Source organism: Barbus barbus (genome assembly GCF_936440315.1).
Source record: "Barbus barbus genome assembly, chromosome: 45".
NCBI lineage: Eukaryota > Metazoa > Chordata > Actinopteri > Cypriniformes > Cyprinidae > Barbus > Barbus barbus.
Window position 1 is genome coordinate 19878074 of NC_136723.1, and position 23393 is coordinate 19901466.

The following is a 23393-nucleotide window of genomic DNA, read 5'->3' on the forward strand; positions in this document are numbered from 1 at the left end:
CAAACTGTTTTTTTGGGTTTCTGTGGAGTCTCCATAGAGGATTTCAAATGTGGTCAGTGATGTAGCAAGCTCTCAGTTCAAAGCAAATCATTCTTGCGTCGAGCAGCCAGGTGGACAGACGGCTGTCACGTCTCTAACTGTTATTCACCTATCCATGAGTGATTGCACCGTCTTGATGTATCTGCTCACGGTTCAATGGCCATGAACGAGAGGAGGCTGATTTAGTGCTAATGAGTTAAGTGATGACAACACAATTAATACTGTTTGCTTTGGTGAATCTATGAGTGTTTTGGTTTCCAGATTTCCAGAAGACGGTGTTTTTAGTTCTCTGGTTTAGTGATCTGTCTGTCTACAATCTTTAAAAAATGTTTTCCTAAGAAACAAAATTTGATATATTAGACTTTCCAGAAAATATCTTGAATGTAAGTACATTTTGTTTTGTTCCATATGCAGATTTTTGCACTAGTTCTAAGCATAAAGTTTGTTCCATTTATTCATTTATTTATTTATTATTATCTAAGCCAATTTTTGCAGTGTAGAGAATATCTAGTGTTTGTTTCAGCACACTGAGGCTGGGGTTTGCACTGATTCTGCCTCTGGGATTGTTTTTATTTATTTATTTTCAGGCAGTTTTAAGCAATGGGAGGCTCTTAAAGGATTGTTCCAGGTTTAATTGCAAGCTAAACATGGAAATTAATTTCAAATAATGAATTACTTTGTAGAAATCAGCAAAAAAATTGTGCTTATAATAAAGATCTATGGGAAAATGCACACCATTTAATAATAAACAGACCGTATAACAAGTATAGATTCCAACATTGTTCTTTTGAACCTTCTATTCAGAGAATCCTGAAAAAGATGTATCATGGTTTCCACAAAAATAATAAGCAGCACAGCTGTTTTCAATATTGATAAGTAAAAATATTTCTTACCAAATGAGCACCTCTAGGATTTGACACTGAAACTGTAGTAATGCCTGATGAAAATGTAGCTTTGCCATCACAGCAATTACATTTTGAAATAGGCCTACATATAAAAGAACTATTTAAAATTGTAATTTCATAATATTATTGTTTTTACTGTATTTTCTATCAATTAAATTGAGCCTTGGTTAGAATAAAAGACGGAGAAATCTTGCTGCACATTTCTACTTTAAAACCCTTTTCCTTGCCTCATAGACTTCCATTGTAAGTGCAATAATGTAAACACTAGCTATTTTTGCAAATATTCAAAATAATTTTCTGTGGTTTTCGACAGCACTGTTGGCCTGCTGTTGATCGAAGTTGACTTGTTTTGAATCTGGAACATTCCTTTAAAGGGGTCATATGATGATGTTAAAATGAACATTATTTGGTGTAATGCAATGTGTTTATGCGGTTTAAGGTTAAAAACACATTATACACAAAGGGGTCATATGATGCTTTTTTAAAGATCATTATTTTGTGTATTTGGTGTAACAGAATATGTTGACATACTTTAATGTTCAAAAAACACATTATTTTTCAAATACTGTACATTATTGTAGGTCCTCTATGCCCCGCCTCTCTCAAACGTGATCTTATCTATCCACAAACAGCTTGTAACACTCCAAAGAGAAAGGAAAACTTGAAAACGCATCATATGACCCCTTCAATAAACCATCCAACAAGTGGCCCTGTTTTTCCTCTCGAGTCTGGAGACAAAATGTATCTTCTAGACAAATGAGTCAGTTCAGGATAGTTCAGACAGTTTGGTCACTATGCTTTTTTTCTGTACACTGTTCTTTGTTATTTTTCTTATAGTGAACAACAAAAGTGCTCAGCATGTCCAAGCTGAAATGATTTTTTATCCTCTGTTATGTTTGAGAGCAGCATCTAGGAGCGGATAGAGGCTCCGGACTGATTTCATTTGATGGCTCGTGATGTTTGGAGCACTGAACTGTTGTCTTGCGGCTGTGGATTTGATGATGAATCGTGATGGAGGCGTTTGTTTTCATCAAAGTGAGGGTGAAGATGGATGGATAACAATCACAGCTGTAATGGCATGACTGATTCATTCCCTGCACATACTGCACTACTTAAATGTGTTGTATTACAGAGTCTTTTCACGTGTGCCCTGTTTGCTGGAACTCACATTTACTGGAAGAGAGATTGGACAAATTGGCAAAGTATTTCACATCTCAATCTTAACTGCTGGGTGGAGAAGGTAAAAGGTTGGTTTTTTGTCTAGTGCCCTGCAGGAACAAGAGGCTCTAGCCCACTTTCCCCACACATTGTTTTAATCTAGCTGCAGCGGCTGAAACACTAGCCCAGCGAGGGCTTAACATGAGAGCTTCATTCATCTGCTTCCAAGCTCCCAGCGTGCTTTTGGACTCCTCGAATGTGGAGAATGGTGCAGATCATGGCCATGAGCCGCTTACCTGAGGGACAAAGGAGGTCATGATCCCGCTGGTGATTGAGTTTAAAAATGGCTTGGTTTTGGGCTGAATCCAAATCTAATGCTGTTTTATTGTTTTTTAGAGAGGACATCATACAGCATTTCCTCGTTCTTTTGGATGTTCTTTTGAACACAATACTCCAATATTGTCACTTATTTCATATGCAGAGAAGTTCAATCATAACAGAGGACATTTAGGCTACAAATTGGCTGTGTTCCAAATCTCTAAAACGAGTGGGCATCATAGGCACTAACCCAACGCAAAGGCTGTGCCAAATGATATTCAGCATAATTATGCGGTTTTTTAAGATGCCTTGCCAAATTCCAGCATGTATCCTTCATGGAGATGGCAATTCCAGAATGTATATCAACAAGCTCAGTGGAAAAAATCCATCCAATATATCAGACTTTTTTTTTTAAATAAATGTGCTTATAGTATATTTCATTCAGCACCAAAAAAAAACCTCAAATATAATTCAAATGAAATATTTTTACTAAAGCCAAACTTCTAGGAGTTGGATGTCCTATGCAGTGTGCACTTTTTGTATAAGGTGAAGAGTTTTTACTTATGTAGATCACTCAACACAGCAAAACTCATTAGGTTTTGGAACAAAGCCATAAAATGTTAGCTTTATGTAGCCACATTTTTTAAATTTTCTGTTAATGTGCAAAACTTCTGATTCCCTAGATATTATAGGTAAATAACTAGAAGAAGAATTAAGTTCATTAAACAGTAAACTATTTGTTCCACAAACCAGTGTGTTTAAGAATACAATAATGAATTAAATACAATACAACAATAAATACCCGTATGCAATATCAAGCATCATATTCAGCTATATATGAATATGGACAATGTTTGTCATAATGGACAATGTTTGTACAGCCAAAATAACGGCAAGCGTCTGACACCGCAAGCCATGCACATTCAAAATAAAATAGCTGTGCTCATGCTTATGTTCAAAATAAGGTGTTTTAATATACATATATTAGATTTTATCTTTTAACTTGCACATTATTTGGAGGAGAACATCAGGCAAAATTATGTAAGAACATTTTATTATATTATTATTAAATGGCAAAATCTTTGCCATGGCATTTGTTGCAACACTATAAGAAACCTTGCTATAGTAATGCTACGAAACAAATTTGTCAAAGATGCAAGCTAAGTGTTGCAGTGACCCCACATTTACCTGCATATCTGTGCATGGTAATGGGCCCATGATGCCATCGTGAAAGAACACTATTCAGAACTAATTATTATCTAGAGATGACTTTAAGAGAAAAGGCTGGTCTTACCTTTACTTTACTTAAACAGTTTTATTACAACAGTAAGCAATTTTTGCTGTAATTAAAAGTGCGTGAGCCAAGCACTGCAAATGAGATGCTATAAATACATGCAGATGATAAGAATGTTATATTACACTGAGAGATGCTGGATATTTACTGAGTTACGCTGATGTGCTCATTTTTAGAGCAAGTTTATACCCTGAGATCACCAGGATTCAGATTAATCGTGATCAAGGTCTTTAAAAAAAAAAAACGTTTCACCCATATGAAAAATCAGCCTTATGTCATTCTGTACCTGTATGACTTTTGAACAAGCTAACATTCTGTTAAATATCTGCTTTTGTTTTCCCACATATGAGGGTGAGAAAATGATGACGGAACACTTTTGCATGAATTATCACTAATGGTTTGGTCTTAAAGCTGGTTTTAATGCAAGTGCTGCTTTTGAGTGCTGCGGTGTACAACTAAGAGCACTAAAAGTCTGTTTTTAATTAGTGTGGAATGTCAAACGTTCAGCAGTTGGGTTGTTTCCACATTGGTCTTTGTGAAAACCCAGAATGCTTTGGCTAACCTTGCTGCCACGCTAGTGAAAGGCACCAGACAAATTGTTCTTGTCACTAAAGTGGTTTGCCCGTACCGCACGATTTTAAGAGCATCTGTCGTTCTTTGCATTGCAAACTGCAAGGTCCAACCAGTTGATCCAAACCACAGTTTTTTATTGTGTGTACCAGCAAATTTATAACAAAACTGTTCATGGCTTACATTCCAATTAGTAAACTTTTACACACTATTGTCTGTGGTATTTATTTATTCATATTTTTATACCACTCTACATGTGGTGAAACAACCCCTGCCATGTTGTCTAACCCCTAGCATAGTAAATTGCATTAGATGAAAAGGAAACTCAACGGGACCAGCCGAGCTGTTTGTGTTGAGCAGTCAGCAATGGATTCGGGAAGACAAAGATGCATTTTCCCTCTTCCGTTCTCCCCCGCAGTCAGCTAGATTTTCTACCTAATGGGCATGGAAGTTGCAAATTGCAGCAAAATGGACGTGGAAGGAAAAAAAGTGTATTAAAGTATCGATCGGAACAGGTCAATGGCAAACTGTAGCCCTGCATCAAGCAGACAGTGGAACGTAAGCAAGTCTGGTCTGCTCTTTTGTTTTTGCTTTGATTCAGGATGACTGCTTTTGTCCGGAATTGATAGATATGTTTAGCTATTGATTTGAGGATTTCTGTGGGAAATTCACTATAGTTATTGATTAAGATGCAATTGTGTTGTCTCTAGTAGAGGAAAATGTCCCAAAAGAGTGAAAGCTGTCAAAAGCATTTATGATGTTGGCTAATATATATTTATGGGAAATAAAATGGCTTCAAAACTGAGGGGGGAATTCACTAAGAATGAATTGTGGTCTATGATAGTGCTGTTTATGTGCAGGTGCTGTCTGTGTTCAATCAAATAATTATGTGAAAATGCACATTTTGTATGCAGTACTATACAACATTGCTCCATCACTGTGATCCAGATTCCTGAATCGGCTTTTTAAAATGCTGAACATGCACTTGACTACAGCGCACATCTTGATATGTAAATGATTACTATATTTTTCTCCCTCATTTGATCACATGAATTACTGCTGTCAAGAACGCTAGAAGAGAATAACAATGTGACAATGATTAGCTGACATTGACAAGGAAAAAAGGACGTTATTGTATTTATACCGTGGTCTGTCTGAATACTCAATTCTGATTGGCTGGCAGGTATGCATTAAAATCGTTTGATGCACATGTAGTTCCACAGTAGTTGCTGTGCCCACACACAAACATGTTGTCAACACTTCCCCGTGACTTTTATTAATAAAATAGCCTATATACTAGATGGCTACGTTATATTCCTCAGCAATGAGGTGGTAAAATCGCTGTTTTTGAAGTAATTAATTGTTCGTGGAGGGACGCACAGTGCACTATTTCATCTCTGTGTCTGATTTGAAGCGGGCAGAATGGCAGTGCTAACGAGGCATAACTGATTAAAATAATACATTTTTACCCTTTCCGGTCAAATATTGCGCTGCAAACATCTTTTACAGCTTTAACTTGTTAATGCTGGCAAATGACCATGGTATAAGCGGGATAATGCACAGCTAGCTATGCATTATCCCTTACTTTTATAGTGGGGAAAAAAATGATTTGATCCCCTGCTGATTTTGTACGTTTGCCCACTGACAAAGAAATTATCAGTCTATAACTTTAATGGTAGGTTTATTTGAACAGAATAGCAACAAAAACACATTTCAAAAAAGTTATAAATTTATTTGCATTTTAATGAGTAAAATAAGTATTTGATCCCCTATCAATCAGCAAGATTTCTGGCTCCCAGGTGTCTTTTATACAGGTAAGATCTGAGATTAGGAGCACTCTCTTAAAAGTGCTCCTAATCTCATTTTGTTACCTGTATAAAAGACAACCTGTCCACAGAAGCAATCAGTCAATCAGATTCCAAACTCTCCACCATGGCCGAGACCAAAGAGCTGTCCAAGGATGTCAGGGATAAGATTGTAGACCTACACAAGGCTGGAATGGGCTACAAGACCATCGCCAAGCAGCTTGGTGAGACGGTGACAACAGTTGGTGCGATTATTCGCAAATGGAAGAAACACAAATTAACTGTCAATCTCCCTCGGTCTGGGGCTCCATGCAAGATCTCACCTCGTGGAGTTTCAATGATCATGAGAACGGTGAGGAATCAGCCCAGAACTACACGGGAGGATCTTGTCAATGAGCTCAAGGAAGCTGGAACCATAGTCACCAAGAAAAAAATTGGTAACACACTATGCCGTGAAGGACTGAAATCCTGCAGCGCCTGAAAGGTCCCCCTGCTCAAGAAAGCACATGTACAGGCCCTTCTGAAGTTTGCCAATGATTCAGAAGAGAACTGGGTGAAAGTGTTGTGGTCAGATGAGACCAAAATCAAGCTCTTTTGCATCAACTCAACTGGCCGTGTTTGGAGGAGGAGGAATGCTGCCTATGACCCCAGGAACACCATCTCCACTGTCAAACATGGAGGTGGAAACATTATGCTTTGGGGGGGGTTTTCTGCTAAGGGGACAGGACAACTGCACCGCATCAAAGGGACGATGGACGGGGCCATGTACCGTCAGGGCCAGGGCATTGAAAATGGGTCGTGAATGGGTATTCTAACATGACAATGACCCAAAACACACGGCCAAGGCAACAAAGGAATGGCTCAAGAAGAAGCACATTAAGGGCCTGGAGTGGCCTAGCCAGTCTCCAGACCTTAATCTCATAGAAAATCTGTGGAGGAAGCTGAAAGTTCAAGTTGCCAAACCTCGAAACTTTAATGACTTGGAGAGGATCTGCAAACAGGAGTGGGACAAAATCCCTCCCGTAATGTGTGCAAACTTGGTGGCCAGCTACAAGAAACATCTGACCTCTGTGATTGCCAACAAGGGTTTTTCCACCAAGTACTAAGTCATGTTTTACGAAGGGGTCAAATACTTATTTGACTCATTAAAATGCAAATCAATGTATGACTTTTTTGAAATGCGCTTTTCTGGATTTTGTTGTTATTCTGTCTCTCATTGTTCAAATAAACCTACCATTAAAATGATAGACTATTCATTTCTTTGTCAGTGGGCAAACGTACAAAATCAGCAGGGGATCAAATATTTTTTTTCCCCCACTGTATATATATATATATATATATATAGAGAGAGAGAGAGAGAGAGAGAGAGAGATTTATATATACATATACATTGCACAAACGTTGTGCTTTATTATAAAAAGAGTCTGTTTGAAAGGACAGTTGCAAGGTGGACTTGATGTTGTCAGACGCATCAGATATCAGATTTCCCTCTGGGCTTTGATCCTGTGGCTGATCCAGAGCAGGTGGAGAGAGAGACAGCCGAGTCCAGCTATCAGAGTTCTCTTGTGATCAATCTTTCTTTTTCATTCATTCCTTTGCTTTCATCATCAGTACTACAGGAAATCCTGAAGGGTTTGTTCGGTCTGCTGAGGGGGGTGATTCTATATGCCCAAATTCTTTTTAGTCCAGATGTGTGAAATATTGCATATGGTGGCATTAATATTGCAGCGTTTCACACTGGTTTTGTGCTTGATCCAGAGGGATCTGCTCTGCAGTGCTGCAGATTTCTACAGCATCTCCTCGTTAAAGAAGAGCAGGACATCACATACAGTAGTGTGTGTGTTCATGGATGTGTGTGTCTACACGTGTCTTTATCTGCTGTCAGCTGTGTGTCCGTCTGAAGGAGGAAGTCTATAATGAACAGTGAGCCGTAAGGAGACATGACAGCTTCCTTCAGGATGACCAGCATTGGGAGACACTGGCTGCGTCCGAAACCGCCTACTCAATGAGTAGGTACTTATGTTCAAGAAGTACTTACTTAACGAGCGCTAAAAGAGTACGTACTCTACAGCCAAATCTCATTGAGTATGAATGAGATTCACCATGTTTACGTTATCATGTGATCTATGACGTTATAATAAGTGCAAAAACAAAAGATATGAGCGACAGGTTTAATTCATCTATCTGTAAATATTTTGATGAAATTTGCTCATTTTTGGTCTTGTTGAAGAAACAGCTGCCCTTATGATTGTAGTATAACCAACAAATTTTGGGTTGATTTAAGTTTTTATATTTTTAACTCTACTAATATTACCCACAGTTTAATCCTTTAAGAAATAATTTTTTATTACGAAAATCCAAAATCGTTCATCCACATGCAAAACTGGCTTAAATCTCCTTTGTTTTCCTCTTTTTCTTGTTGAATGTCCCTCTCGTTTTGTCCCTGAGGCTTATAAATAACAAAAACAAATGCAATTTTAATGCATTATGATTATATTAATTTTATGATTATTCAAAGATATTTCATCTTTTTGTCCCTGTGTATATAATCTCATACTATGATGTACGCAAACCAATTAGTTGTTTTCTTTGTGTCATTATGATTGTTCATTGTTAAAACTACTACCATCTTTCCCTGAGCTTGTATATTCTGCAGTAATAATAAATAATAATAAAAATAAAATAAGAGCGACAGGCGCACAAACATCTCAAAGCATCAATAAATCATGTATTTCCAGGCAGTGAACCCACATCCTACTGCCATCTCAACACAGCTGAGCAGGTTCTGCAGCTTTATTCTGATGAAGACCACCTCACCTGTCTCTGCTGTCCATCACGTCCCTCATTGCTGTAGTCAGACTTTATGTTTTTGTTATCGTTTTTTTCCCTGTGGTCACCTGCTCCACCACGAAAGCTCTGCATCAAATGCACAGAAATCAAGAATCAGAAAAGCGCTTTAACAGCTTCGTTTGAAATTACAATAATTAAAATAAAGGAAACCTGAAGATTTAAAATCATTTTTATTCATTTCAGTAACTGAAAGGTTTTCAGCTCACTGAGAGCCTTTGAATATTCTTTTAGAATATTTTCCTGTCTCTTATTAAATAGACATTTAATTCTCTTTAAGATGTATAAGGTTTATGTAAATGCACTTTGTGTTTACTGGAACTATACAAATATACTGTACCTTTACTGTCTAGCATCTACAGCTTCAGCAAATCAACAGTTTACTATACAGTAGCTCAAGAAATGTGATTTTAACACATGTAACCGTGTTTTGGATCGATAATACTCACATTTGTAAACACCCCCATCGCTGATCTCCTTCATGTTCGATGATGACATATCCTCTCGCGTGAGGCTTCTGGGATAGAAAAGTGTGCATTGGATGAACACTCAAGAATCTGGGCAGAAGCAGTAGGACATCCGGGAACTTCTCGACTACTCTTCTATGAATACTGAGGTTTCGGACATACTTATTCGTTCACCTACTGCTTTTCCCCTACCATATAGTAGAGAAGTAAGCATATTCGGACGCACTTTAAGTAGACGCACATCCAAATCTCGCAAGAATTAGTATGTCACCCAGGTAATTCCTGCCTACTCTTTTATGAATCCGAAGGATTCTGTCATACTTATTCGCTCACCTACTGCATTTCCCCTACTATATAGTAGAGAAGTAGGCGGTTTCAGACGCAGCCACTCTCTGATGGACATGCACTCATTGACCTCAGTTTCACTCTATTTCCTAGACTTCTTCTAGGTGCCTAAATAAGAACTTGTAGCTGGCAAGAATGGGTCTGGGTGGTTTCACGATAACCAAGTAGTTTGCTGGATTTGACTGGATTTTTTTTTTTATGTGTGTGTGCTGGTTTTTGCACATTTTTAGCGTGCTGTGTTTTAACTTTTATCAGCTTGCATGTTTTAAAACCTTCTATGCGAAGTTTCATCTTTTACTGTTGCAGCCATAAACGCACATGTGGAAATAAACTTCAAAACTATTGGACTTCAGATCACCTGCTGTGAGAATGCTTTACATTATTATATACAATTGTAGGTTTGTGAGTCTTTCAGCCATTTTCATTCGCGTGTATATTATTTTATTTTATTATATTACATTTTTTAATACTTTTATTCAGCAATTATGCATTAAATTGACCAAAGGTGACAGTAAAGACATTAATAATGTCAAAAATAAACGCTGTCCTTTAATATTAATATAATTTATGAAAGAATCCTGAAAAAGATGTTTCCACATCAATGTTAAGCTCCTGTTTTCAAATAATAAGAAGAAATATTTCTTGAACAGCAAATAAGCATATTAGAATGATTTCTGAAGGATCGTGTGACAATGTAGACTGGGGTAATGATGCTGAAAATTCAGCTTTGCATCAGAGAAATAAATTACTTTTAAAAATATTACAATAGAAAACAGTTATTTTAAATTGTAATATTATTTCACACTTGCTAATGCTATTTTCACTGTATTTTTGATCAAGTAAATGCAGCCTTGGTGAGCAGAAGAGATTTCTTTCAAAAACATAAAAAACAAAACCCTACCAACGCCAAACATTTGAACGGCAGTGTATATATTTTTCCATTACCATTTTTATTTTTTTGAGTGCATAAATGAACATACTTTAAAGAACTTGAACTTTTCTGTTGTGCAAATCCTTTTTTTGATTGATCTTAGGAAATATTCTAATATTTTGAGATACTGATTTTTGACTTTCATGAGCTATAAGCTCTAATTATCAAAATTAAAACAAAAAAACTTAAGACTTTACATGTAATGAATCTAAAATATCTGAAAGTTTCACTTTTTGAAATAAGTTACAAGAAAAAATGAACTTTTTCACCATATTCTAATTTTCTGAGATGCACCTGTAAGCTAACCTGTGGAGCTAATGTAGTTCATAAGGTTATAACACTCAGTTCCTTATGTTCCTTGTCACATTGTGTTCGGTGTGTACCAACAGTGAGACAGATGATCGTGTTGTTTTCTCTGCGTGTCACCTAGAGTGATTGACACATGCGGTGTTCAGCTGGAGATAATGAGCTTTTTCACATGAGTGTCATCGCCTGCTTGAACACCTCCAATTCAAATGAGATGTTCATCAGCCTCTAGAGGCCCAGCTGAAAACCAGAAAAAGTGAAGACAGGAGTCCAATCCCTCCCTCAAGAAGTATTTTTCTATTTTGTATCTTTCTTTTCGTATACCAAGCACCCTGTGGTTTGGATGGCAGTGTAGCGGGGACCAGGGCATCGGGTAGCATTCACGGGTGTTGATGCCACGAGCTGGAATCTCATCAGCAGCAGGAAGGGATTAGAGAATTCTTCCTGCCATCAAAGTGTCGCCTGCAGTCACTGGAAAGAAAGGCTTGGGATTTAATGGGAAGGAAACATTCCTCACCTGACACCGGCAGGCCCAATAAAAGGCAAAGTAGTGTTTATGCAGAATATTTGATTGGGAAATATTGGTGTTGTGATTTGATTTCATAAGGAATATGAGCTCAACAAAGAAGATAAACTCAGATCTTAAGCAGGATATTCCTTCTCTAGATCTATTTTCCTGAGCTGAATGTCCCTGAGGTGATCACTGAACATCATATCAGATGAATATGTTTAAGATTTAATACTGTGTGTGAGTGTAGTGAAAGTTTACATTTACATTTTTTGAAAAGATGATAGCCAGAAAAGCCTTGATGTTGGCTAAAGGGTTCTAAATGGTTGTTAGATGGGCTGCATGATTTAGGGGGAAATTCTAAATGCAATTAATTCGATTGCAAAAGGTTTGCTATTCTTGTTTGTATGGCCTAACAATTTGGCCAAAACCTGATTATAATAATCGTAATATTAATAATAATAATTGAAATAAGAAATATTACTATTGTAATAGTGTGCTGTAAAAAAAAGTATTTAAAAATAATAATATAACAATCATTTTACAGTGCATTTTTAAAATGACTAAATTAATATTTTTGTCTGTCTTGTTTTCTTCATTTTCAAACGTTAAACCATCATTCTTTTATTTTGGTGAAAAACGGGAGGAAGCTCTTAGAAACATACTTTTCTGTTATATTGTGCTACTTTCCCATTTTTCTTATGTAAACACTCTAGATGGATGTGTTTGATCGTTGTGCTTACGTCTTTTGTGTCTCATTCTACTGCCTGAGTTTCACATTTTTCAAAGAAAAATTATTTAAAGTTAAAGTTAAAATTTCTCTATTGACTTATAATTACAAGTATGGGAATATGGTTGGCCCAGCATTTTTCTAAGACAATGAAAACATGGGATCATGAGCTGCTTGCAGTGATACGCTTAACTGTGAACATTGCAACGCATATGAATATATGTAATTAAATCACAGCTGTTGCATTTGATACACACATTAATCCTATTGCAGTTTTATTTATTTATTAATCATGCAGCCCTAGTTGTTAGCACATTGCTATGGGATTCTGGGTGGTTGGTAATATTCTGGCATTTTTTTGTAAATATTTGCAAGAAGAAATACAGGATTGGAAGGACATAAGGGTAAGTAAATGGTAAACTTTGGGGTGAACTGTCCCAGTTTAATTTGATATTTCGCTAATTGTAAGTATGATAACGCTTGATTTAGTTTGTAAACACAACTAAGGTATCCTTCCAATACTGATCCATTTTCAGTTCACTAGCTGTGTCTAAGCTAGCAACTCAACTCTAAATTAGATGTGCTGTGAGGTTGTTTTTCGTCTGGTGTTGTGTGAGGATGAGAGAGCAGAACCATGAACCTGCACTTGACCTGTCAGCGCTGCGGCCAAAGAGTGCTTGTATTTACTGCTGCGTTTCTGGACACTTGCTGTAATGCAGCACCAGTCTTTGTCTTTTTTATAGCTCAATGGACTCATCTGGGCAGCGGAGACATAAAATACAACATTAATATGGAGCGTTTCACTCTAGGAAGATGTTCACATGAGACGCCAGACTTTCATGTGTGATATTAAACTTTTAAACTGTAATATTTCAAGAGGATGTCTGAACCTTGACAGATAAATGCACTGTAAATCGGCTTAAGATGAACCATGTGCTGCGCTGCACGGTAAAGCACATTTATCTGTATGTGTTCTTGCCTTTCTCTCAACCCCCAAATACACTCAAGCATACATCATCAGCTACCCACCTCCCCCTCTTCCCGTTTGTGTGCATTTACAGTTTCCAGCAAAGCTGAGTGAGCACAACAACAGGAAAATAAAGTGCCTTCTCTCAGTTTTCACCTCTGTCTTTGCTGAATCGAAAAGGCAATAGACTGGCCTCATCACTCCAGAGTCTACGGTAAAGTTTTTCTGAAAACTAGAAAAGGAGGAATGACTAGATGTTTAGATGGGAAGAAAATGTGATTGACATGTAGTTCCAAACCGGCATGATTTACTTTTTCAATTTGTTGAATTTAAATTTAAAATTTTTAAAAAATTACTTGAATTTTTCAAATAAGTACAAAGAAACACATTGAATTAAACTTGAAATGTTGTAGTTGAAGACTGAAATAGTATTTTTCCTGTAAAAAATACCCCAATAAACTTTTACAACTTCTAACTACAGGGTTTCTGCAGGTTTTTAAAAAATCATTAAAGTCTTAAAGTCATTGCATTATATGTTGCATGCATTGAAACAAAATATCTTCCTCTGTGTTTTTTGAAGAATTGATTTTTATTTTTGTCAATTGTCAGATATATTTGTTCTTGTTTTAATCATAAACTCACTTCATTCTTATCTCATGTCAAGTAAATGTATCTTAAGAATCTTTAGACATTTGAACATTTGCTAAAATAAGTTGTATTTTAGTTTATCTGTGAACTATCCCTTTAAAGCACAAATATTAGCAGTAAATATTTAGTCTACAACTATCAACACTGCATTACACTAAATTCTTGAAATCTAGTTTATATAACCAAAGCTTGAATCAATGAAGTGAAACAAATCAATGAATCCATTTTTTAAACCATCTGAATGAACTGACTTCTCAGCCGCATATGAGGGAGGAGGGCTATTGAGGTTTGGTCTTGCTCAACTGTAGAGCTGTGGAAATGAATTAGTAATGTAGCATAACAAAATTCTTTGTCGCTAGTTTCTTCCTGGGCTGTATTGAGCAACTTGTTGGAAAAAAACAAGTAGTGCTGTGGCACAAATGGTGTGGAAAAAGTTACTCACCGATTTTTGAACCCCAACCTTCAGTATGAGTGATAGTTTTAGTGATGCAAGAACCATTAATTAGATCTCAGCTACAAGATCTTTCCTCTTCTCGCTGTGAATGTGGAGGTTGCTGTTGGTTGGGAGATCACAGCTCTCTCCCGTGGCGAAGCCCGAGTGCCAGTGTAAAGACAGGGAAGGCTATGTACCATGACTTTGGACAGTTTGAAGGGTATGGATGTGATATGTGCTATTGGCTGCTCTATAATAAGATTGCTGAGATCTGTGGGGAGGAGAATTTACTGGAGCACAACTCCCCCTAGGGCATCTTCATAGAAATCTGCTTTTCCACCAGCTTTTGGAGCATCTCAGCCAAGCTGCTTGGTTCCTATTGTTAATGAGCCGCTCTTTCACTCTCCTTCCCCCCAGCCTGAACCACAATGCGCCAAAAGGGGCTAGAAAATCTCAACCTGCAGCTGATGGCAGTCCAGGAGAGGCAGAACATGACAGATGAACACTCAGACTTTCTCGCTCTGCAAGGCCATGGCCATTTCATCCAAACCTTTTCCAGCTGAGAACTTAACATGACCCGGTCCACAGGCTCCTTCCTTACACTTTACAAATAGACACATGAATACCTCTGTGTGCTTCAAAGACTTAGTACCTTACTTAAAACTGGCATAGTAGATGATAAATGCTCTTTATGTGCTTTTCCCAAATGTTTTTGGTACACCAATGAGCACACAGTGACTCATGATTGGTTGACATGAATATCTTTAAGCAATCAGTGATCAGACCGTTACTCACCGCATACCGTTTACTGCATACTAGTTAACGTTAAAAAAATACAATGTGAAATTGTGCATTATGCAGCGACTAAGATTTTAAACAGTATTAGGCAAGTTTTTTGTTGTGTTGTATTAATCAATTGTTATGTGTCCTTGATATTTATATCGTCATTATCGTAGTAGTAGTAGTAGTAGTAGTAATAATAATAATACATTGCATTTTTTATTTAATTAGGAGTAAAACCAACTCGGCAGTCCAATCAAATTAATTGTCAAGAAAATATCTTAAGAATTGTGGCAGATTACTCCTGGTTCACTTGTCACACTGCATATGGCTGGTCAGGTTGAGTGCATTGCATTATGGGATACAGTAAATAGTGCAATGTTGTATAATGCACATTCAGACAAATGTAGCAGTTCACTCAGGTATTCTGTGAATACAGTACGAGTCGTTCTGAACTGGCACACTTTGTTCTGAGAGCTAGCTTTTCATTTTATTACACTATTTTAAAATCTCTGTAAATCATTCTCTTAATCTTAACTTCGAGGCAGCGAATGCCAGATCTCTATGATTTCACAGCATATCAAAGATGGATTTCCACGACTCCGCACGGCCATGCATATGAGGATTTATCTGATCTTATCATTTCCTTTGAAGACTAACCTGATCATCGTAATGCGTCCCATATTAAATCTGTGGCCTGCAGAATTCACCTGCTTCCATCAGAACACATTTTAGCTGGCCTGCATTTTAACCCATTTAATAGTGAGATGCTTTTGCTGAATAAACAGCCAGAAAAGTCTCTTTGATGTTCTTAAAATATCACATGGTATGACATCATCCCGCATTAAGAGGAGAAAATGAAATGTTCAACATGCACCATTCAGATAATTAACGGTATTGTGATTTTAATTAAGGTGATGAGTGTGTGTTTGAATGAGACCGGACTCTATATTTTTAGATCTCCACCTTTTCTTAAAATTATAGTGGTAATAAATGAGATAGAAAAGATAGAATTTAGCTTAATCCCTACCGTTGAGTACATACTGTCAAAGTAGTTTTTTTTTTTTTTCAGCCCAACGTGTATGATTATTGGTATGATTTTCTAAAGATTTGGCACTCTGAATGTTATTGAAATGTCACACCATCATTTTTTTTTTTTCTTTTTTATAAAGAACGTAGTATGCGGTATGCAAATATGTATACAAATTTTCAATATACTGCTGTATAGTTGACTATATTTCTACTAGATTTGCTAAAAATGTTAAATATACAATTAGAATGCACAGCATAGAACACTGCAGTGTTTAGCCTTCTATTTCTAGTGTGACAAATGAACCAGAAGCGATACGAACCATCTCCTTGACTATTATTTGTTTAGACTGCCAAAAATGAAGACATTTTCCCCAAAGTGAATTAATGTGAAATAATTGTATTAAAATATTCACACTCTGCAATATGTTAACATACTATGTTTATATAACAGTACTCTGATCGTTGCCCAAAGCAAAGATATTTGATAATTTGCCTCACATTATCAGGATTATTCAGGCAGAAGGCTGTTGTATATGGCTGATGTGTAGAGTTGTTTGCTTGTCATCTGCCTGTGTGGGCATTATTTCTGCAGTCAGAATGCATGCTGGGAATTAATTAGCTCGGCCTTCATTTAGCTGCCTCCCTGTGTTAATGTAAAGAAGTTCAAACGCAAAGGGTGTTAAAGTACACTAGCAGCGCGGCGGGACATCCACTCTCCACGTTTTATCGCTTGATGAGTGGAAAATGTGTCGTGATGGGAAACGCTGGGAGGCTGTGATGGTTCGGAATAGGAGGAAATCGGGGTTCTAACACAGATTAGCACAGATTCTGTACGCCCACAGCTTCAGCTTCAACTTCAATAAATTCAGAAGCACGGCCTTCTTCGTCTCCAGCAATTGCTAATAGTCCATTCCCTCCCTTGTGTTATCGAGCTGATTTCCAAGTAGCCGCTTAGCCGTTAAACCGTTGCCCAATTCCAGGAATTTATCGGAGAATATATCAATGATTGTCTTGATGGAGCCTGTGGCCTCTGAATCATCTCTTCTGTGCTCTGGATGAGAGCACAGTGGATCAGTGGCATGAAATCCCCGACGCCCCTCTCTAAAACCCCCAATCTAACTAAAGCTCTTCAGTCCTAACTACTCCCTGGCATCGGACCTTAACGCTTCCTCCTCTCTCGTTGTCTCTCTCTCCACAGTATTGCTGAGTGTGCTTCAGGCAAATGGCCAGACGGAGATGAAGAGGGTGGTCGGAGACAACGCCACGCTGCCGTGCCACCATCAGCTGTGGCAAGCCGACATCTCCCTGCTGGACATCGAATGGATGCTGCATAAATCCAGCTCACGGCAGAAAGTGGTGAGCGTGAGCGTGTGTGTGCATCTGATCTCCCGCCACTGCGACATTGTGCTGCTGATGCTGGCCTTCGCTGTTCGCCACAGTCCCTGATCTGCAGTGCAGTGCTTTTTTGCTTGTCTTTCTGTAAACCGCACCATCAACTGGTGCTGCAATCAGCACTGTAAAAACTGCTCGCATTTAATATGTCACTGCTTTCACATGTATCACCCCTAACAATTACTTTTATGACCTAATGATGTGGAATTGGCCCGAGGACAAGTTTTACATTTTAATCTGGCCATGGCCCAAGTTGCTCCCCGAGGTCCCTCCTGACACAACATATCCAATAAGAAGTGGTCAAACCTTTTGCCGATTGTACTTCCTGCCAGTTATGAATCATTTCAGAGCTATTTTTCTAAATGTAGGTTTTTAATGAGAGAGAGCTAGTTTTAGGGATGAGTTTTTGATGTGCTTAGATGATCATTTTGGGGTCTTTCTCTCAAACCCTTTAGCGCCACCAACAGTTCAAACTTAAAGGTGCTTAGTTTTAGTTTATATATGCACAACAATTCAAAAGTTTGTGGTTTTAAAAGATTTAATGTTTTTGAAAGAAGTTTCTTATGCTCACTAAAGCCCTATTCGGACGGGATTAGTTTTACATGGAGAGGTGGGGTAAAGTAATTATTACCAGAGCTTCTCAGTTATTTTAGTCCCGTCCGAATGCGCCATCTCAGTAATCATTACTTGATTAAAAACAGTAATATTGTGAAATATTATTATAATTAAAAATAACTGTTTGCTTTTTAAAATATATTTTCAAATGTATTTTAATCTTGCGATGCAATATGGAATTTTTAGCATCACTACTCCAGTCTTTAGTTTCACATGATCCTTCATAAATCATTCTAATATGCAGATTTTTCTAATATGAACTCTTCTTGTTATTAATCCTGAAAACGGTTGTGCTGCGTAATATTTTTAAACCATGATACATTATATCATTATAAATGTCTGTACTGTCACTTTTGATCAGTATAATGCATCGTTGCTTAATAAAAGTGTTTCTCTTAATAAAATTCTATTTTTTCCACCTGAAACTTTTTTTATAATTGAATGGTCTAGAAGCAAAATATTTTTTATATGTTTTATTAATTGAACAATTTCTGTCATTTTTAATTTTGTTGAAAAAACCAAATCGTTTTTATTTAATTAATTTAATTAATTATTATTTTTGTTACATGTTATCATGCCAGTCAAAATTATTACAAACATTTTTGATACAGATGCATCAATAGTAATATTCTGGCTGATACTGACAAATGTGTAGTAAGTGGATATTCATTTTAAGATTGTTAAGTTAAAATTCTGAAATAATAATAAAAAATATATATATATATCTTTTTTAAAAGTTGCTTACTTATTAGTGTTTTTTAATAGATAATGGTGTTTTTTTAGATAATGGGGAAATAAATAACTTTTGTCAGTGAAAAGGTCAGTTTCTTGTTAGGAAAATAGCTTTAGCATTGCTTTACAGAATGAAGTTGAGTATCAGGGGCACCGAAAGACAAATATAACCAAGTGAAGAAGGGCCTGATTCACAGTGACATCAGAGTTTAGCAGAATCCTACTGCAGGCTGTGACTCAACCCTCACTGGACTGCGCCCTCAGCACAAAGAGTTCCACAAGCCTAATCAAAGCAGTATTTATTAACACGCTATATTTTCCTCTTTCACCAGGTGATCACATACTTTGCCGGTCGGATCTACGACCCCAATGAGAGTGAAGCTGGGCGGCTGTCCCTAGCGGGAGACTATCTAAAAGGCGACGCTTCGCTTTTTATCAGCGACCTCTCGCTCACCGACTCCGGAGAATACATCTGCAAGGTCAAGAACGGGGGGAAGTACTACTGGAACACAGTCAAACTCATCGTACTCCGTGAGTCTTTGGCCCCGCAGCTTGGCTTTAATTAACTCCTCTTGTAGGCCTAGGGAATGATAAAGACATGACAGATGCTTATGTCACAGAGTAAGGGGTCCAAAAATAGCACCAGGATGTTGTCCCTGGGCGTAGTGTGCCAGTTGTGCCCCCTGATCTTGGCGTGAAATGACATTCAGCAATTGTGTGATAATAAGAATGACACATTACACCTAATAGCATGGGAAAAGGCAGTCATCACATGTAGAAATGCACATAATTTACAAGATACACTATAGTCAAACTTCCAAAACACATAAATCAGTCTTAGTTACTCATTCAACATGTATTATTGTGAGAATGTGACCTGCAAAGAAACATTATGCGTCTGTTTTCACCCCATTGTTTCTTTCTATATTCCCTCATTCCATCTTAACCGCTTCGCCAGCTGCATAAAGACATTTAAGAGCACCACAAATTTACGCATGCATTTGTATAAATGGTCCGTGGCTTTCAAACGACACGTTCGATTCCGAGGGGCAAACATTAGCATTTGTCTTGTTCAACACAAAGATAATGGCTTGGCAGAGAACGCAACTGCAGCTTCCTCTGCGCCGTAAGTGATCCTGACAGAGTTGGGAGATGGAGGGGACCTGCATCCCACTCAGCGGCTGTAATTGCATCCCCCCCTGTGAGTGCCGGGGCAAAATTGTCCTGGCTCAGCAGATAGAGGCGGCAGGAGCAGATGCTGATGGCCGGGGTGGGCAGGAGAGGGGAGTCGAGGACAGAATGGTGAACGGGTTGTTTTACAGATTCATGTTATAGAGCTCGCTGGCATCACACTGCTTTTTAAGAGGTTTATGATGGGAGGAAATATAGATCTAAATGGGTAAAAAAAAAAAACGATGCAAAAAGGGTGAAAGTGCATGTTTGAGTGCACAGACCTGGTTTTACATACTCTAAATGCTTGTTCCATTATAGTATTAATTTAAACTATACATTTTGTAATATTTTAGTCTTTTAACTCAAGTGTTTCACAATATGGTTTTTTGCAATAATGCCTGTATTATGATATAAAATTCACAGGATTATCCAAAAATATGCATTACCATGTGGATGTTTAATATTTAAGACAATTCTTTGTTGAATTCCAGCTAAAATTACTATATTGTGATATAAAATTCACAGAATTATCTAAATATATGCATTCCTACATGGCTGTTTAATACAACCCGAATTCTGGAAATGTTGGAAAAAAAAATTTATTTGAATAAAATGAAAACTAAAAGACTTTCAAATCACAAATTTTCAAATTTGATGCCTGCTACAGGTCTCAAAAAAGTTGTCACGGGGGCAACAAAGGACTGAAAAAGCAAGAAATTTTGAACAGATTCAGCTGGGAGAACATCTAGCAACTAATCAAGTTAATTGACATCAGGTCTGTAACATGATTAGCTACAAAAGGGATGTCTTAGAGAGGCAGAGTCTCTCAGAAGTAAATATGGGCAGAGGCTCTCCAATCTGTGAAAAAGTGCGTAAAAAGACTGTGGAATACTTTAAAAACAACGTTCCTCAATGTCAAATTGCAAAGGCTTTGCAACTCTCATCATCTACAGTGCATAATATCATCAAAAGATTTAGAGAAACTGGAGAAATCTCTGTGTGTAAGGGACAAGACCGAAGACCTTTGTTGGATGCCCATGGTCTTTGAGCCCTCAGATGACACTGCATCACTCATCGGCATGATTCTGTCATTGACATTACTAAATGGGCCCAAGAATACTTCCAGAAACCACTGTCGGTAAACACAATCCGCCGTGCCATCTGCAGATGCCAACTAAAGCTCTATCATGCAAAAGGAAGCCATATGTGAACATGGTCCAGAAGTGCCTAGGCTCATTTAAAATGGACTGTTTCAAAGTGGAAAAGTGTTCTATGGTCAGACAAGTCCAAATTTGACATTCTTGCTGGAAATCACGGACGCCGTGTCCTCCGGGCTAAAGAGGAGGGAGACCTTCTAGTGTGTTATCAGCATTCAGTTCAAAAGCCAGCATCTCTGATGGTATGGGGGTGCATAAGTGCATACGGTATGGGCAGCTTGCATATTTTGGAAGGCACTATGAATGCTGAAAGGTATATAAAGGGTTTAGAGCAACATATGCTCCCTTCCAGACGACATCTATTTCAGGGAAGGCCTTGTGTATTTCAGCAGGACAATGAAAAACCACATACTGCAGCTATTACAACAGCATGGCTTCGTAGTAGAAGAGTCCGGGTGTTGAATTGGCCTGCCTGCAGTCCAGATCTTTCACCTATAGAGTACATTTGGCACATCATTAAACGAAAAATACATCAAAGACGACCACGAACTCTTCAGCAGCTGGAAACCTATATCAGGCAAGAATGGGACCAAATTCCAACACCAAAACTCCAGAAACTAATAACCTCGATACCCAGACTTCTTAAGAAGAGGAGATGCTACACCATGGTAAACATGCCCCCGTCCCATCTATTTTGAGACCTGTAGTAGGATTCAAATTTGAAATGAGCTCATTTTGTGCATAAAATTGTAATATTTCTCAGTTTAAACATGTTATGTTATCTATGTTCTATTGTGAATAAAATATTGGCTCAGGTGATTTGAAATTCTTTTAGTTTTAATTTCATTCAAATTTAAAAAACATACCAACATTTCCGGAATTCAGGTTGTATTTAAACCAATTCTTTGTTGAATTTCCAGCTACCATACCTATATTGTGATTTACAGTTCACAGGATGATCCAAATATATGCATTACTGTGTGTTTATTTAATATATAAGCCATTTCCAGCTAAACTATACACTGATACAAAATAAGTCATACCATCATGTAGTGTTTACCTTACCATTGTGTGTTTTCTGTTTTGCAATGTAGTAAAGCCGTCCAAACCACGCTGTTGGATGGAGGGTCGTCTGCTGGAAGGAAGTGATGTCAGACTGAGCTGCAAGTCCACAGATGGTTCTGATCCAGTCAGCTACAAATGGGAAAGAGTCTCAGACAAAGGAAAATATGCTGGCAAGCTGCCACCTCTGGCCCTCATAGGTGAGCATTTGATCATTTATGTCTGTAAGAACGAGGGAATTTTAATAATGACAATTTTTAAAATCTGTGCCATATTTAGATAATGTGATGAACAGTAGGTGAAGATGATCTTTTGACTGTAACCTGTTGCCCACGTTTTTAAACGCTAAACTGACTCGCTCTGCTCCAATCACTTTAATACTGTTTCTCATGAAGAAAAAAAAATAAATGCAGCGTTAAGTTTATCTTCCAAGCGTGGGGAGTAAATCATGTGGACATCTCCTCTCTGGAGGAGCAGAAAATAGATGAAGACACTACAGGGCCAATTTAACACCGCAAGCATTCTCAAATTAAATTTACATCAATTCCATCAGCACTTTTTACCCCACATGCTTCACTACCTCCTCAATTAGCCCCTCTTATGAGATCGGCTTGGAGATGTGACATATGTGTAATGTAATGTGCTCTCTACCCTTCATCAGGCTTTATGAAGAATTTTGCAGAACATGCTTTGTTCATTCAGCTGTGCACTTTCAGTAGTTATTTCACGTCAGAAATGAGGTTTCGATGAAATCGACATTAACCAAAAGGTTATAGGTTCGATACTTGAAGCTTGTGACAGCGTGTCCTAATCAGGCCCGTTGTGATGAACTGACAAGCAATAAATCTTGTCCATGTTCTAACCAGCCATAAAAAGCAACATTTTGTTGATTGCTTGGTTTTTATCTATCATGTAACTTACAGTTTGATAATGCCGCTTGACATGACACAATCACAGACAACAAGAGCTTATTTGATACTTAATATACAGCTACACTGCTGTTCAAAAGTTTGGGGTTAATAAGATTTTATTATTAATATTATTAAAAAATATATATTTGAAAGAAATGAAGATGCATTAAATTGAATTGAATTAAGTTGACCAAACATGTCAGTAAAGACACTTATAATGTTACAATAGATTTCCTTCAAATAAATGCTGAACTCTATTAATCAAAGA

At 37.5% G+C, this 23393-nt stretch overlaps 1 protein-coding gene across 1 annotated transcript in view; it reads left to right on the plus strand.

Moving 5' to 3' along the window:
- LOC306864266 (CXADR-like membrane protein) overlaps positions 1-23393 on the plus strand; it is a gene marked incomplete at its 3' end in the record, with an annotated part of 59343 nt that overhangs the window by 31663 nt on the left and 4287 nt on the right. The window contains exons 2-4 of the mRNA XM_079408170.1: positions 17282-17439; positions 19155-19353; positions 22247-22414. Coding sequence (XP_079264296.1) covers positions 17282-17439; positions 19155-19353; positions 22247-22414 — 525 coding nt within the window. The remainder of the gene's footprint in view (positions 1-17281; positions 17440-19154; positions 19354-22246; positions 22415-23393) is intronic.